We start from the raw sequence: 15,585 nt of genomic DNA on the forward strand, positions 1-15,585 counted from the left end.
ACCCACATTTGAACAAACATCGCCAAGTAAAACGCTTTTTTCTAGCGCAAATGTCATCTGAATTTCTTGGCTGCAATCGGGTATTTCAGGGGCTCTGTGGCTGCCGGGCAGTTATCATTGTCAGCATAGACACATGTAGCCCGGCTTCCTTCCATCTATATACAGCGCACACCCACGCACTATCTGGCTTTTGACAGCTCCTTTAACCCTTGTGATGCTGGACGGCTCTGTCGCTGTGGTCACCAGCTGTCACATCCTCGATGCGTTCCTCTGACTCTCCCCGACCACTGAATTATCCGACATTATTATTCTTTTTCCAGACTGCAGATTATTTTGCAACCCAAGTAAATTTATAAAAAAAAATACTTAACTGGAATGAGCAGTCACAGCTCGGGGGCATGGGAGGAAATACGAGGAAACCGCTTACGTAACAATTCCTGCAGACGCTATAATTACCGACGGGGACCCCCACCAAGCTATACATCGAGCGCCATAGTACATACAGGACGGATCTGCAGTGGCATGGCTCCTAAGATGATCAGAAGGCTCCTATACTATGGGGAAACCAAACAGACCCCCTAAAATTCTGCCAAGTCTCCTGGATGCCACTGCAGATGGTCTGGTCTTGGGTCTAAATTAGTTTAGGGGGGTTGGTTTGGTATCTGTAGTTATGTAGGGCTCTGCTCTCAGGTTTGTATCTATCAAGGAAGTCTGGGGTCTGTTTTTGTTTAGGGGGCCTGGTCTGGGGTCTGTTTTTGTTTAGGGGGCCTGGTCTGGGGTCTGTTTTTGTTTCGGGGGCTGGTCTGGGGTCTCTTTTTGTTTAGGGGGCCTGGTCTGGGGTCTGTTTTTCTTTAGTGGTCTGGTCTGGGGACTGTTTTTGTTTAGGGAGCCTGGTCTGGGGTCTGTTTTTGTTTAGGGAGCCTGGTCTGGGGTCTGTTTTTGTTTAGCGGGCCTGGTCTGGGGTCTGTTTTTGTTTAGGGAGCCTGGTCTGGGGTCTGTTTTTGTTTAGGGGGCCTGGTCTGGGGTCTGTTTTTGTTTAGGGAGCCTGGTCTGGGGTCTGTTTTTGTTTATGGAGCCTGGTCTGGGGTCTGTTTTTGTTTAGGGGGCCTGGTCTGGGGTCTGTTTTTGTTTAGGGAGCCTGGTCTGGGGTCTGTTTTTGTTTAGGGGGCCTGGTCTGGGGTCTGTTTTTGTTTAGGGAGCCTGGTCTGGGGTCTGTTTTTGTTTAGCGGGCCTGGTCTGGGGTCTGTTTTTGTTTAGGGAGCCTGGTCTGGGGTCTGTTTTTGTTTAGGGGGTCTGGTCTGGGGTCTGTTTTTGTTTAGGGAGCCTGGTCTGGGGTCTGTTTTTGTTTAGGGAGCCTGGTCTGGGGTCTGTTTTTGTTTATGGAGCCTGGTCTGGGGTCTGTTTTTGTTTATGGAGCCTGGTCTGGGGTCTGTTTTTGTTTAGGGAGCCTGGTCTGGGGTCTGTTTTTGTTTATGGAGCCTGGTCTGGGGTCTGTTTTTGTTTATGGAGCCTGGTCTGGGGTCTGTTTTTGTTTAGGGAGCCTGGTCTGGGGTCTGTTTTTGTTTAGGGGGCCTGGTCTGGGGTCTGTTTTTGTTTAGGGAGCCTGGTCTGGGGTCTGTTTTTGTTTAGGGAGCCTGGTCTGGGGTCTGTTTTTGTTTATGGAGCCTGGTCTGGGGTCTGTTTTTGTTTATGGAGCCTGGTCTGGGGTCTGTTTTTGTTTAGGGAGCCTGGTCTGGGGTCTGTTTTTGTTTATGGAGCCTGGTCTGGGGTCTGTTTTTGTTTAGGGAGCCTGGTCTGGGGTCTGTTTTTGTTTAGGGGGCCTGGTCTGGGGTCTGTTTTTGTTTAGGGGGCCTGGTCTGGGGTCTGTTTTTGTTTAGGTGGGGCTGGTCTGGGGTTTGTTTTTGTTTAGGGGGTCTGGTCTGGGGTCTGTTTTTGTTTAGGTGGGGCTGGTCTGGGGTTTGTTTTTGTTTAGGGGGTCTGATCTGGGGTTTGTTTTTGTTTAGGGAGCCTGGTCTGGGGTCTGTTTTTGTATTGATGGTCTGTATTAGTTTAGGAAGTAGTCTTGGGTATTTATTTAGGAGGTCTGGGGTCTCTATTAGTATGGGGATCTGATCTAGAACATGTATTTATTTAGGGAGTGAACTCTGATGTCTGTATTTATTTAGGGGGTCTGGTGTTTGTATTGGTTAGTGGGTTCAGAATCTTTGAGTTTTTAGGTCTGGACTAGGGTCTGTATTAGTTTAAAGGGGCTCTATCATGCTGATAGAGCCCCACATATGCGTGAATAGCCTTTAAAAAGGCTATTCAGGAACCGTAAATGTTTTATTAAACTATCCCCCAGTTTTAAAATAATAACCTAAAAAAGAATGTGCTCTACTTACGCATCGTGCACGATGGGCGGCTATCAGCGTGCGCCGTCTTCTTCATCCACGCCTCCTCTTCCTCCGATATCCTCTGGTCCCGTCCTCCTCCGGCGCTCGCGAACTGACATTGATAAAAGAAAATGGCCTGGGCGCATGCGCAGTAGCATGCGGCTTCTGCTACGGCTACTGCGCATGCGCCCAGGCCATTTTTTTTTATCAATGTCAGTTCGCGAGCGCCAGAGAAGGACGGGACCGGAGGACATCGGAGGAAGAGGAGGCGTGGATGAAGAAGACGGCGCACCCTGAATGCCCGCCCAGCGTGCACGATGCGTAAGTAGATCACATTCGTTTTTAGGGTATTATTTTAAAACTGGGGAGTAGTTTAATATAACTTTAGCGGTGCCTGAATAGCCTTTTTAAAGGCTATTCACGCATGATTTTGCTGATAGAGCCCCTTTAAGGGGTCTGGTCTGGGGTCTGTATTACTGAGGGGCGTGGCCTGGCTTCAGTGTTTATTTTGGAAACAGGGTCTGTATTTATTTAGTGGGTCTGGGGTCTGTATTAGTTTAAGGGGTCTGGTCTGGGGTCTGCATTACATTCTGGGTTGTGGTTTGACATCTATGTATTTAGGTAGTCTGCATGCATTTAGGAGATCCTTATTAGTTAGGGGGTCTTGATCTGTATTTATTTAGGGGTTCTGGTCTGGGATGTGAATTGGTTTATGACTTAAAATCACGTGACTTGAGGCAATATTCTCACCTGACACCCATCTTACAATCCATGACACAGGGGCTATCAAAGTCTGAGAGCAGATCTTCCATCTGGTTGTATTTCTCCCCGTCTTTCAGGACATCTCCGTGATAAGCGGGTACATAGGGCTTCAGGATGTCGGTCATCAACTGGCTCAGGCACCGCTGCTCGCAGTCGCAATGCTTCTTCAGGATTTTACCATTGGCCGCAGCCTTAAAACTACCTGTAGGTCCAAGGACACAAAACCAGTCAGCTTATGGGAAATCGGGAGGGAGGGAGGGTCACAAACTTTTCAACCTGCAGCCCAAATGGAAACAACTAGTCTGATTTTTTAAACAGTTGAAATTTTCACAAGATCCGGGCCACAAGATGGCGACATGTTGTTCTGTGATACCTGCATGTCCTGCCAGCTGGACCCATGGATATTTCTTCTTGAATGACATAACAAAGGGCGACCAATGGACCATGTTCTTGATTTTCCTCCATGATTTGCTCTGCAACGTAAAAAGAACATCTTACGTTACATTTGTGTTTGGAGATGAATGTCCTATTGTTACCATTAGTTCTATTATTATTACTATAGTAATATATGTTATTTATTATCTAGATCATTCATTATTTATTGAAATGGAGAGATAGATAGAGAAATAGATATGAGATAGATAGATAGATAGATAGAGAGATAGATATGAGAGAGATAGATAGATAGATAGATAGATAGAGAGATAGAGAGATAGATATGAGATAGATAGATAGATAGATAGATAGATAGATAGATAGAGAGATAGATATGAGAGAGATAGATAGATAGATAGATAGATAGATAGAGAGATAGATATGAGATAGATAGATAGATAGATAGATAGATAGAGAGATAGATATGAGATAGATAGATGATAGATAGATAGATAGATAGATAGATAGATAGATAGATAGATAGATAGATGTGAGATAGATAGATAGATAGATAGATAGATAGATATGAGAGAGAGAGAGAGAGAGAGAGAGAGATAGATATGAGAGATAGATAGACAGACAAATAGATAGATAGATAGATAGATGATAGATAGATAGATAGATAGATAGATAGATAGATAGATAGATAGGAGATAGATAGATAGGAGATAGATAGAGGAGGCTGTAGTAAAAATATCTATGACTCAATGGAAATTATAAAAAATATATATATATTTATAATCCAGACATGGTTCCTTAATTTCTATTTTTACCCTGAGTTACTAAATCCAGTTTGGATGACTTACAGTAGCAGTAAATATCATTCTCTTATATTAAGGAAGTATAACTCTGCATATAACATGTACAGAAGATCAAGAATCAAGTCACAGAATATACAAAGAACTCTCCAGAACGTTTAAGCCATGGCCGCACGTTGCTAAAGCATGAGTTAATGTCACCTGAATCGTACAGTATTGTCCCCTTCCCCAACAACAAGTATGCAATTACCCTGCACTGCCTCCGCAGGGAAAACAAAGTATTACACAGTGTAAGATTAGCACTCCATTCACACAGCGGGGCCCCGGTTTTGTGACAGATGGAGGTTCGACCGCTGTGGAGAAGTTGGAATCCCTTTAAATCCATAGTGCGCTTTATATGTGAGAAATGACATGTAATGTTCTTATAGACACTGATATCTCGGGGCAGCGCCGAATATGTAAAAACCTACAGAAGAAAACGTCAAGGCGAGAGAATCTACTAAAATGGCATTAACGTCTCCCAAGAGCCAAATAAAGAAATCTTAGTGTTCTTGTTTCCAAGTTCAACAGCCGAGAAACAAAGGTCTGCATCTTGTAGGAGAACATGCTGGGAATATTGAACTGTTCCCCAGCACGGAATGTGGAAGCCCCCGGCCTGCGGGAAATGAGCGGCCACGCCATCGTATGTGATATATCAGATGTGACAACGCAACACTAGGATACTACACAGCTGTATAGGTCGTGTTTGGTAACCAATCTAGGGTCAAAAAAGCTTAATATAGAGTATACATGTCCTAATACAATGTGCAAGTGGGTTAATCTGCCCTATAAATCCCCTAATATATAATGTATAAAGCATATTATAAAGTATAGGTGACATCATATACAGTAACAATGGAGAAATCTAAAATACAAACCTAATATATAACATATGATCAAATACAGGCTAAACATTAAATGTCTAATATGCATCAATATACAGCAAAATATAATACATTACAAATACAGCCTTCAAGGGAGTGTCACCAGAACCAGCATATCACCCCAATCCTGCAGATAGATAGGTTACTGTCACCAGAACCAGCATATCACCCCAGCCCTGCAGATAGATAGGTTAGTGTCACCAGACCCAGCATATCACCCCAGCCCTGCAGATAGATAGGTTAGTGTCACCAGAACCAGCACATCACCCCAGCCCTGCAGATAGATAGGTTACTGTCACCAGCACATCACCCCAGCCCTGCAGATAGATAGGTTAGTGTCACCAGACCCAGCATATCACCCCAGCCCTGCAGATAGATAGGTTAGTGTCACCAGACCCAGCATATCACCCCAGCCCTACAGATAGATAGGTTAGTGACACCAGAACCAGCATATCACCCCAGCCCTGCAGATAGATAGGTTACTGTCACCAGAACCAGCATATCACCCCAGCCCTGCAGATAGATAGGATACTGTCACTAGAACCAGCATATCACCCCAGCCCTGCAGATAGATAGGTTAGTGTCACCAGAACCAGCATATCACCTCAGCCCTGCAGATAGATAGGTTACTGTCACCAGACCCAGCATATTACCCCAGCCCTGCAGATAGATAGGTTAGTGTCACCAGAACCAGCATATCACCCCAGCCCTGCAGATAGATAGGTTACTGTCACCAGAACCAGCATATCACCCCAGCTCTGCAGATAGATAGGTTAGTGTCACCAGACCGCAGCATATCACCTGAGCCCTGCAGATAGATAGGTTAGTGTCACCAGACCCAGCATATTACTCCAGTCCTGCAGATAGATAGGTTAGTGTCACCAGACCCAGCATATTACTCAGCCCTGCAGATAGATAGGTTATTGTCACCAGATCCAGCATATCACCCCAGCCCTACAGATAGATAGGTTACTGTCACCAGAACCAGCATATCACCCCAGCCCTGCAGATAGATGGGTTACTGTCACCAGAATCAGCATATCACCCCAGCCCTACAGATAGATAGGTTAGTATCACCAGACCCAGCATATCACCCCAGCCCTGCAGATAGATAGGTTACTGTCACCAGACCCAGCATATCACCCCAACGTTGCTGGTTCTGGTGACATTAACCTATTTATCTGTGTGGCTGGTGATATGCAGATTCTGGTAATACTAACTTATCGCTGGGCTGGACTGACATGTTGGGTTCTGATGACACCCCGTTAGTGTTCAACTTATACAATAAAAAGTTTAGTCTTCAGTATAAAGGTCTTATTTGTGAACAGAACAAAGTTCCTACTCACAGGCCTCACGGTTAACATGTTCAATTATACGTAGTGTCCCTGTAACTGGTGTTACTACCATACAGCCACTGCACGGTGACTACACATCACTGTCCAGGGGGATCCCTTAAATGGAAAATAAGATGACGTCCAAGACCGCGATTACAGAGACATTAACCTTAAATCTGATATTTCTGCACAATGGCCAAATTTGCAGCTATTGTCGTCCTTGGGTGTTGTTTAAACATTTTGTTTAGTGGCCGCACCTTTTGTTTCCAGGGCTGAGATTCCTGGAAGATGTGGAGCCTCATGTTGGAAAGATCATCTGTGGGAGTTGCAAGTCCTTGTATTTACATGTTACATACTGGGGCCAGATTTAGAGCAGTTTAACCCTTTAGATAAGCCCTTCCCATGTCACTGTATGTAGTGGTGGCACTAAGTGGCTGTGTGGACTGTGGGTTGGTGCCCATTGGCTATAGCACACAATAGCATCTGACAGATGGTGGCGCTCTATATTTATAGGGCAATATCCGCTGGCACCAGTAGGAAAGAGTATTGTTCAGGCAGTCAATCATTATGGTTATTTTACTTATGTGATGTTTTATATTCATAAAGGTGGTTTTTAGATCAAGGACTTGTGTTCCAGATTGAGATCCCCCTATATATACATATCTATTTCTATATACATATTAGCAGAATCAGTGTGGATTTCCCCCTTCATTGTACTGAGTTATGGAAACCTCCCAACTCTCCACCAACCACGTCAGAATTCAAAATAGGGAAGGAGACCCCACTCAAAATGGATTTCAGTGGGGGTTCCAGTTCCCAAAATCCCCACCCAGACAAGAACATCTGTAATGTATTATTGCCTCTTGCTGGGAACTACAAATAGAACCAAGAAGCCTAAACCCTAAAATGACCCCCCATACCCTTTGACATTTACTGAATGTCTTTGTTAAATGCACCCATGGAGATGTTTTCTCAGAACACTCCACAAATACTGACAGAAATAGTGTGGAAAAAGCGTCTATAAAAGAGAATCAGGTGGTTACAGAGAGAGCGGAAAATGGTTCATAGAAGTAACATGTCCACCTAATGTGTGTAAAGGAGAAAAGCTATAAGCAATGAGCTAATATCAGTGTGTACAAAGAGATATACACTAAGGAAGATGTAGCTGACAGTAAAAAAATGGTACATGGCAAGTACTATAACTATTACTATAATACTGCTATATATGTCATTGATCTACATAATACTACCTCCTATGTACAAGAATATAACTACTATAATACTACTCCTATATACAAGAATATAACTACTATAATACTGCTCCTATGTACAAGAATATAACTACTATAATACTACTCCTATGTACAAGAATATAACTACTATAATACTACTCCTATATACAAGAATATAACTACTATAATACTACTCCTATATACAAGAATATAACTACTATAACACTGCTCCTATGTACAAGAATATAACTACTATAATACTGCTCCTATGTACAAGAATATAACTACTATAATACTACTCCTATATACAAGAATATAACTACTATAACACTGCTCCTATGTACAAGAATATAACTACTATAATACTGCTCCTATATACAAGAATATAACTACTATAACACTGCTCCTATGTACAAGAATATAACTACTATAATACTGCTCCTATGTACAAGAATATAACTACTATAATACTGCTCCTATGTACAAGAATATAACTACTATAATACTACTCCTATTTACAAGAATATAACTACTATAATACTGCTCCTATGTACAAGAATATAACTACTATAATACTGCTCCTATGTACAAGAATATAACTACTATAATACTACTCCTATGTACAAGAATATAACTACTATAATACTACTCCTATATACAAGAATATAACTACTATAATACTGCTCCTATGTACAAGAATATAACTACTATAATACTACTCCTATTTACAAGAATATAACTACTATAATACTGCTCCTATGTACAAGAATATAACTACTATAATACTACTCCTATATACAAAAATATAACTACTATAATACTGCTCCTATGTACAAGAATATAACTACTATAATACTACTCCTATGTACAAGAATATAACTACTATAATACTACTCCTATATACAAGAATATAACTACTATAATACTGCTCCAATGTACAAGAATATAACTACTATAATACTACTCCTATATACAAGAATATAACTACTATAACACTGCTCCTATGTACAAGAATATAACTACTATAATACTACTCCTATGTACAAGAATATAACTACTATAATACTGCTCCTATGTACAAGAATATAACTACTATAATACTGCTCCTATGTGCAAGAATATAACTACTGTAATACTGCTCCTATGTACAGGAATATAACTACTATAATACTTCTCCTATGTACAATATAACTACTATAATACTGCTCCTATGTGCAAGAATATAACTACTGTAATACTGCTCCTATGTACAAGAATATAACTACTATAATACTGCTCCTATGTACAAGAATATAACTACTATAATACTGCCCCCTATGTACAAGAATATAACTACTATAATACTGCTCCTATGTACAAGAATATAACTACTATAATACTGCCCCCTATGTACAAGAATATAACTACTATAATACTGCCCCTATGTACAAGAATATAACTACTATAATACTACCTCCCTACGTACAAGAATATAACTACTATAATACTACTCCTATGTACAAGAATATAACTACTATAATACTGCTCCTATGTACAAGAATATAACTACTATAATACTACCTCCCTACGTACAAGAATATAACTACTATAATACTACCTCCTATGTACAAGAATATAACTACTATAATACTGCTCCTATGTACAAGAATATAACTACTATAATACTACTCCTATGTACAAGAATATAACTACTATAATACTGCTCCTATGTACAAGAATATAACTACTATAATACTGCCCCCTATGTACAAGAATATAACTACTATAATACTGCTCCTATGTACAAGAATATAACTACTATAATACTGCTCCTATGTACAAGAATATAACTACTATAATACTGCCCCTATGTACAAGAATATAACTACTATAATACTACCTCCCTACGTACAAGAATATAACTACTATAATACTACTCCTATGTACAAGAATATAACTACTATAATACTGCTCCTATGTACAAGAATATAACTACTATAATACTACCTCCTATGTACAAGAATATAACTACTATAATACTACCTCCTATGTACAAGAATATAACTACTATAATACTGCTCCTATGTACAAGAATATAACTACTATAATACTGCCCCTATGTACAAGAATATAACTACTATAATACTACCTCCCTACGTACAAGAATATAACTACTATAATACTACTCCTATGTACAAGAATATAACTACTATAATACTACCTCCCTACGTACAAGAATATAACTACTATAATACTACTCCTATGTACAAGAATATAACTACTATAATACTGCTCCTATGTACAAGAATATAACTACTATAATACTACCTCCTATGTACAAGAATATAACTACTATAATACTACTCCTATGTATAACCTCCTATAGTTCTATAGTATACCGTATATTATATATATAGGGTTCTGGAGCTGTTACATTACAGATCTGCTGTTATATTCTGGGTTGTGTTGATACCAGATGTCGCATACTAATGCCAGGACTTGCAGGGAGCAGAACAAATGTTCCTTGGTTGGATATGCCACCTGGCCTTAGTCCGGGTATTAAGAATGGATCACATTTGTAATGTAAATCAATAAATGTCAGCAGTGAGAAGGGGGGGAATAAAAAGGAAAATTTTTTTGTTATTTTTTTAATTAGCTAGTTGTAGAGTATTGCCGCGGTAACCAGGAAGATAATGATAAATATAGAAATAAATCAATTATATCTATATAAAAATATCATTCCTGGAATCACATCACTATGAAACTGATATAACTATCTGTCCTAGAAACTGTACATATATGCTCTGAATCCTTTATTGCCATATACACAAACATATTACCGCTCTGAGTTATATGGAGTCACTCATAGACTTCTATCAGTCCATACTGTAAGCCCATGTACCTGACAATAAATAACAGAAATTCCATCAGACACCAGGTTATAATTATAACCTTTAGAAGATAATATTTCCAGAATATATTGCTGTATGGTGCACCATATAGCAGCACAAGTAGTGCTTATGGTGTGGTAGTACAGAATGAGGTATATGGAACCATTTCCATTTTCGTTAAAAAAAAAATAAAATATATATATATATATATATATATATATATATATATATATATATATATATATCCTATTAATATTATAAATGTGAAAGTTTGTGGGTTTGTGTGTTTGGATGTTTGCATGTTCGGATGTTTGTTCCTCAATCACGGAAAAACCGCTCCACCGATTTGGCTGAAATTTTCCACAAATAAAGTTAATACACCCGATTAAACAATAGGCTACTTTTTGTCACAATAGCGCACATACGTTTGTGCCAGGACCCCCACAAAACCCAAACTCACACCACTATCTCTGCAATCTCACACACTTTGGACCCCGATTTGGCTGAAATTTTCCACAAACATAGTCCCTACACTCGATTGCGCAATAGGCTACTTTTCCTCACAATAGCGCACATACGTTTTTCCCAGGACCCTTTGGATGTTCGGATGTTTGGCGGTCAATCACACAAAAACTGCTCCACCGATTTGGCTGAAAGTTTCCACAAACATAGTTAATACACTCGATTGCGCAATAGGCTACTTTTCGTCACAATAGCGCACATACGTTTGTGCCAGGACCCCCACAAAACCCAAACTCACACCACCATCTCTGCAATCTCACACACTTTGGACCATAGCAAGCCACAAAATTCATATTGCCCTCTACAGCCTCGCCCCTAACCCCACACAATATACATATACTTTACCACTTTGCCCCTCACCTTAACGATACTCCAGGAGGTTCTCTTTAACGCTCCGGAGCAGCCATGTTTGCCACCACCACTCTGACAATCCGCGACACCGCCCACCCATGTCAATACCCCTAGGCGGTCTAATAAATGCAAAAAAAAAAGTTTAAAAAAAGTAAAAAAAAATATAAAAAAATAAATAAAAAGGATTAAAAATTCAAATAACCCCCCTTTCCCTAAAACACATATAAAAGTAGTTAAAAACTGTGAAATACATACATGTTAGGTATCCGCGCGTCCTAAATCGCCCGCTCTACAAAGCTATACAAATATTTTTCCTGGTCGGTAAACGCCGTAGCGGGAAAAATGGTCAAAAGTGCCAAACTGCCATTTTTTCACTGTTTTGATTCTGCTAAAAATTTGAATAAAAAGTGATCAAAGCAATAACATTTCCCAAAAATGGTAGAACTACAAAGTACACCCGTTGCCGCAAAAAAAGACGCCCTATACATCCCCGTACATGCAAGTATAAAAAAGTTATGGCTGTCGGAATATGGCGACTTTTCAAAAAATAATTTTTTAACACAGTTTTGGATTTTTTTTAAGGGGTCAAAATGTAAATAAAACCATATAAATTTGGTATCCCCGGAATCGTAACGAAACACAGAATACAGGGGACATGTCATTTTAGTTGCACAGTGAACGCCGTAAAACCAAAGCCCGTAAGAAAGTCGCAGAAATGCATTTTTTCTTCAAATCCACCCCATAAATAATGGTGGCATCAGGAAGAAAAATTAGTCCCAGAAAAAATTAAGACCTCATATGGCTCTGGGAGCGGAGAAATAAAAAAGTTATGGGGTTTAGAAGGAGGGGAGTCAAAAACGAAAATCAAAAAATGCCATCGGCGGGAAAGGGTTAACTTCAAATACTTCTGTCCCAAAGTCACTATGTAGAGTTTCTCACAACACCGTATATATAGCAGCTCAAATACAAAGTAACTGCAACACAAAAGTCTCACGTATTCTCTGAATTATAGCAAAAACAAGATACAAACTTACATTTCATATCCCATACCTTATACACAGTACGAAAACCTTACCCCCGCCTCTATATACCCACTTCTACAATCACCGCAGACGAAGTCGCTGGTACCAGCTAGTATATATATATATATATATATATATATATATATATACACTCACCGGCCACTTTATTAGGTACACCTGTCCAACTGCTCGTTAACACTTAATTTCTAATCAGCCAATCACATGGCGGCAACTCAGTGCATTTAGGCATGTAGACATGGTCAAGACAATCTCCTGCAGTTCAAACCGAGCATCAGTATGGGGAAGAAAGGTGATTTGAGTGCCTTTGAACGTGGCATGGTTGTTGGTGCCAGAAGGGCTGGTCTGAGTATTTCAGAAACTGCTGATCTACTGGGATTTTCACGCACAACCATCTCTAGGGTTTACAGAGAATGGTCCGAAAAAGAAAAAACATCCAGTGAGCGGCAGTTCTGTGGGCGGAAATGCGTTGTTGATGCCAGAGGTCAGAGGAGAATGGCCAGACTGCTTCGAGCTGATAGAAAGGCAACAGTGACTCAAATAGCCACCCGTTACAACCAAGGTAGCCAGAAGAGCATCTCTGAACGCACAGTACGTCGAACTTTGAGGCAGATGGGCTACAGCAGCAGAAGACCACACCGGGTGCCACTCCTTTCAGCTAAGAACAGGAAACTGAGGCTACAATTTGCACAAGCTCATCGAAATTGGACAATTGAAGATTGGAAAAACGTTGCCTGGTCTGATGAGTCTCGATTTCTGCTGCGACATTCGGATGGTAGGGTCAGAATTTGGCGTCAACAACATGAAAGCATGGATCCATCCTGCCTTGTATCAACGGTTCAGGCTGGTGGTGGTGGTGTCATGGTGTGGGGAATATTTTCTTGGCACTCTTTGGGCCCCTTGGTACCAATTGAGCATCGTTGCAACGCCAAAGCCTACCTGAGTATTGTTGCTGACCATGTCCATCCCTTTATGACCACATTGTACCCAACATCTGATGGCTACTTTCAGCAGGATAATGCGCCATGTCATAAAGCTGGAATCATCTCAGACTGGTTTCTTGAACATGACAATGAGTTCACTGTACTCCAATGGCCTCCACAGTCACCAGATCTCAATCCAATAGAGCATCTTTGGGATGTGGTGGAACGGGAGATTCGCATCATGGATGTGCAGCCGACAAATCTGCGGCAACTGTGTGATGCCATCATGTCAATATGGACCAAAATCTCTGAGGAATGCTTCCAGCACCTTGTTGAATCTATGCCACGAAGAATTGAGGCAGTTCTGAAGGCAAAAGGGGGTCCAACCCGTTACTAGCATGGTGTACCTAATAAAGTGGCCGGTGAGTGTATATATATATATATATATATATATATATATATATATATATATATAAAAAAGTTAAAAATACACTCCGCAAGATTGAAATTACAAGACCAAGAAGGATAAGGCTATACAAGTCCTAGAAGCAGCTAGTGTTGCTAAGGTCTGCAACGGAGGTCTATCCTCTTCAGTGATGGGTCTTGGAATGGAGGTCTATCCTCTTCAGTGATGTGTCTTGAAATGGAGGTCTATCCTCTTCAGTGATGGGTCTTGGAATGGAGGTCTATCCTCTTCAGTGATGAGTCCTGGAATGGAGGTCTATCCTCTTCAGTGATGAGTCCTGGAATGGAGGTCTATCCTCTTCAGAGATGTGTCTTGGAATGGAGGTCTATCCTCTTCAGTGAGGAGTCCTGGAATGGAGGTCTATCCTCTTCAGTGATGAGTCCTGGAATGGAGGTCTCTCCTCTTCAGTGTTGTGTCTTGAAATGGAGGTCTATCCTCTTCAGTGATGTGTCTTGAAATGGAGGTCTATCCTCTTCAGTGATGTGTCTTGGAATGGAGATCTATCATTTTTAGTAGTGAGTCCTGGAATGGAGGTCTATCCTCTTTAATGGTGAGTCCTGGAATGGAGGTCTATCCTCTTTAGTGGTGAGTCCTGGAATGGAGGTCTATCCTCTTCAGTGATGTGTCTTGAAATGGAGGTCTATCCTCTTCATTGATGTGTCTTGGAATGGAGGTCTATCCTCTTCAGTGATGTGTCTTGGAATGGAGGTCTATCATTTTTAGTGGTGAGTCCTGGAATCGAGGTCTATCCTCTTTAATGATGAGTCCTGGAATGGAGGTCTATCCTCTTTAGTGGTGAGTCCTGGAATGGAGGTCTATCCTCTTCAGTGATGGGTCCTGGAATGGAGGTCTATCCTCTTCAGTGATGGGTCCTGAAATGGAGATCTGTCCTCTTCAGTGATGGGTCCTGGAATGGAGGTCTATCCTCTTCAGTGAAGGGTCCTGGAATGGAGGTCTATCCTCTTCAGTGATGGGTCCTGGAATGGAGGTCTATCCTCTTCAGTGATGGGTCCTGGAATGGGGGTCTATCCTCTTCAGTGATGGGTCCTGGAATGGAGGTCTATCCTCTTCAGTGATGGGTCCTGGAATGGAGGTCTATCCTCCTCAGTGATGAGTTGATGACTTGTCTCCTATCGAGCTCATATGGGACGTCACTGGTCGGCCATTGTACAGGAGCTGTCAGCGGCCAATCCTGATGACTTGGTACATTCAGTGTGACAGAACATTCCTGACAACCATTAATACCCTCATTGATCATACGCCAAGGGGTGTAAGTGCTGGGGGTGCTCATACTCCATACTGAATATTTTGATATCATATCGGTAACTTGACTCTCCATCCTGGGATTTCCACAGCTCTAAGTCTCTTCCTTCTCGGTGGTGTCATATCGATATTGAGGATTGTACTTTAAATATTTATTCTTGTGATATACATTTCCTTCACGAAACTTAACGCTATGTCCGTATTCGTGATCTGTTCCTTGAAGAACTCGTCATCCATCACTATTAATCCACCTATGTAACCACTTACATAACCGCTTACCCTACCGTCCTCACCCTTCGAGCACCAAGGACCTCAAGCGTGGAGTGCATTGTGT

At 41.0% G+C, this 15,585-nt stretch overlaps 1 protein-coding gene across 1 annotated transcript in view; it reads right to left on the reverse strand.

Moving 5' to 3' along the window:
• Window positions 1–15,585, reverse strand: part of ITPKB (inositol-trisphosphate 3-kinase B) — a 74,222-nt gene that overhangs the window by 18,178 nt on the left and 40,459 nt on the right. The window contains exons 3-4 of the mRNA XM_075267222.1: window positions 3,508–3,607; window positions 3,123–3,336 (exon numbers count right to left, since the gene is read on the reverse strand). Of these exons, the coding sequence (XP_075123323.1) occupies window positions 3,123–3,336; window positions 3,508–3,607 (314 nt within the window). The remainder of the gene's footprint in view (window positions 1–3,122; window positions 3,337–3,507; window positions 3,608–15,585) is intronic.

Source organism: Leptodactylus fuscus, chromosome 3, assembly GCF_031893055.1.
Source record: "Leptodactylus fuscus isolate aLepFus1 chromosome 3, aLepFus1.hap2, whole genome shotgun sequence".
Classification (NCBI taxonomy): domain Eukaryota; kingdom Metazoa; phylum Chordata; class Amphibia; order Anura; family Leptodactylidae; genus Leptodactylus; species Leptodactylus fuscus.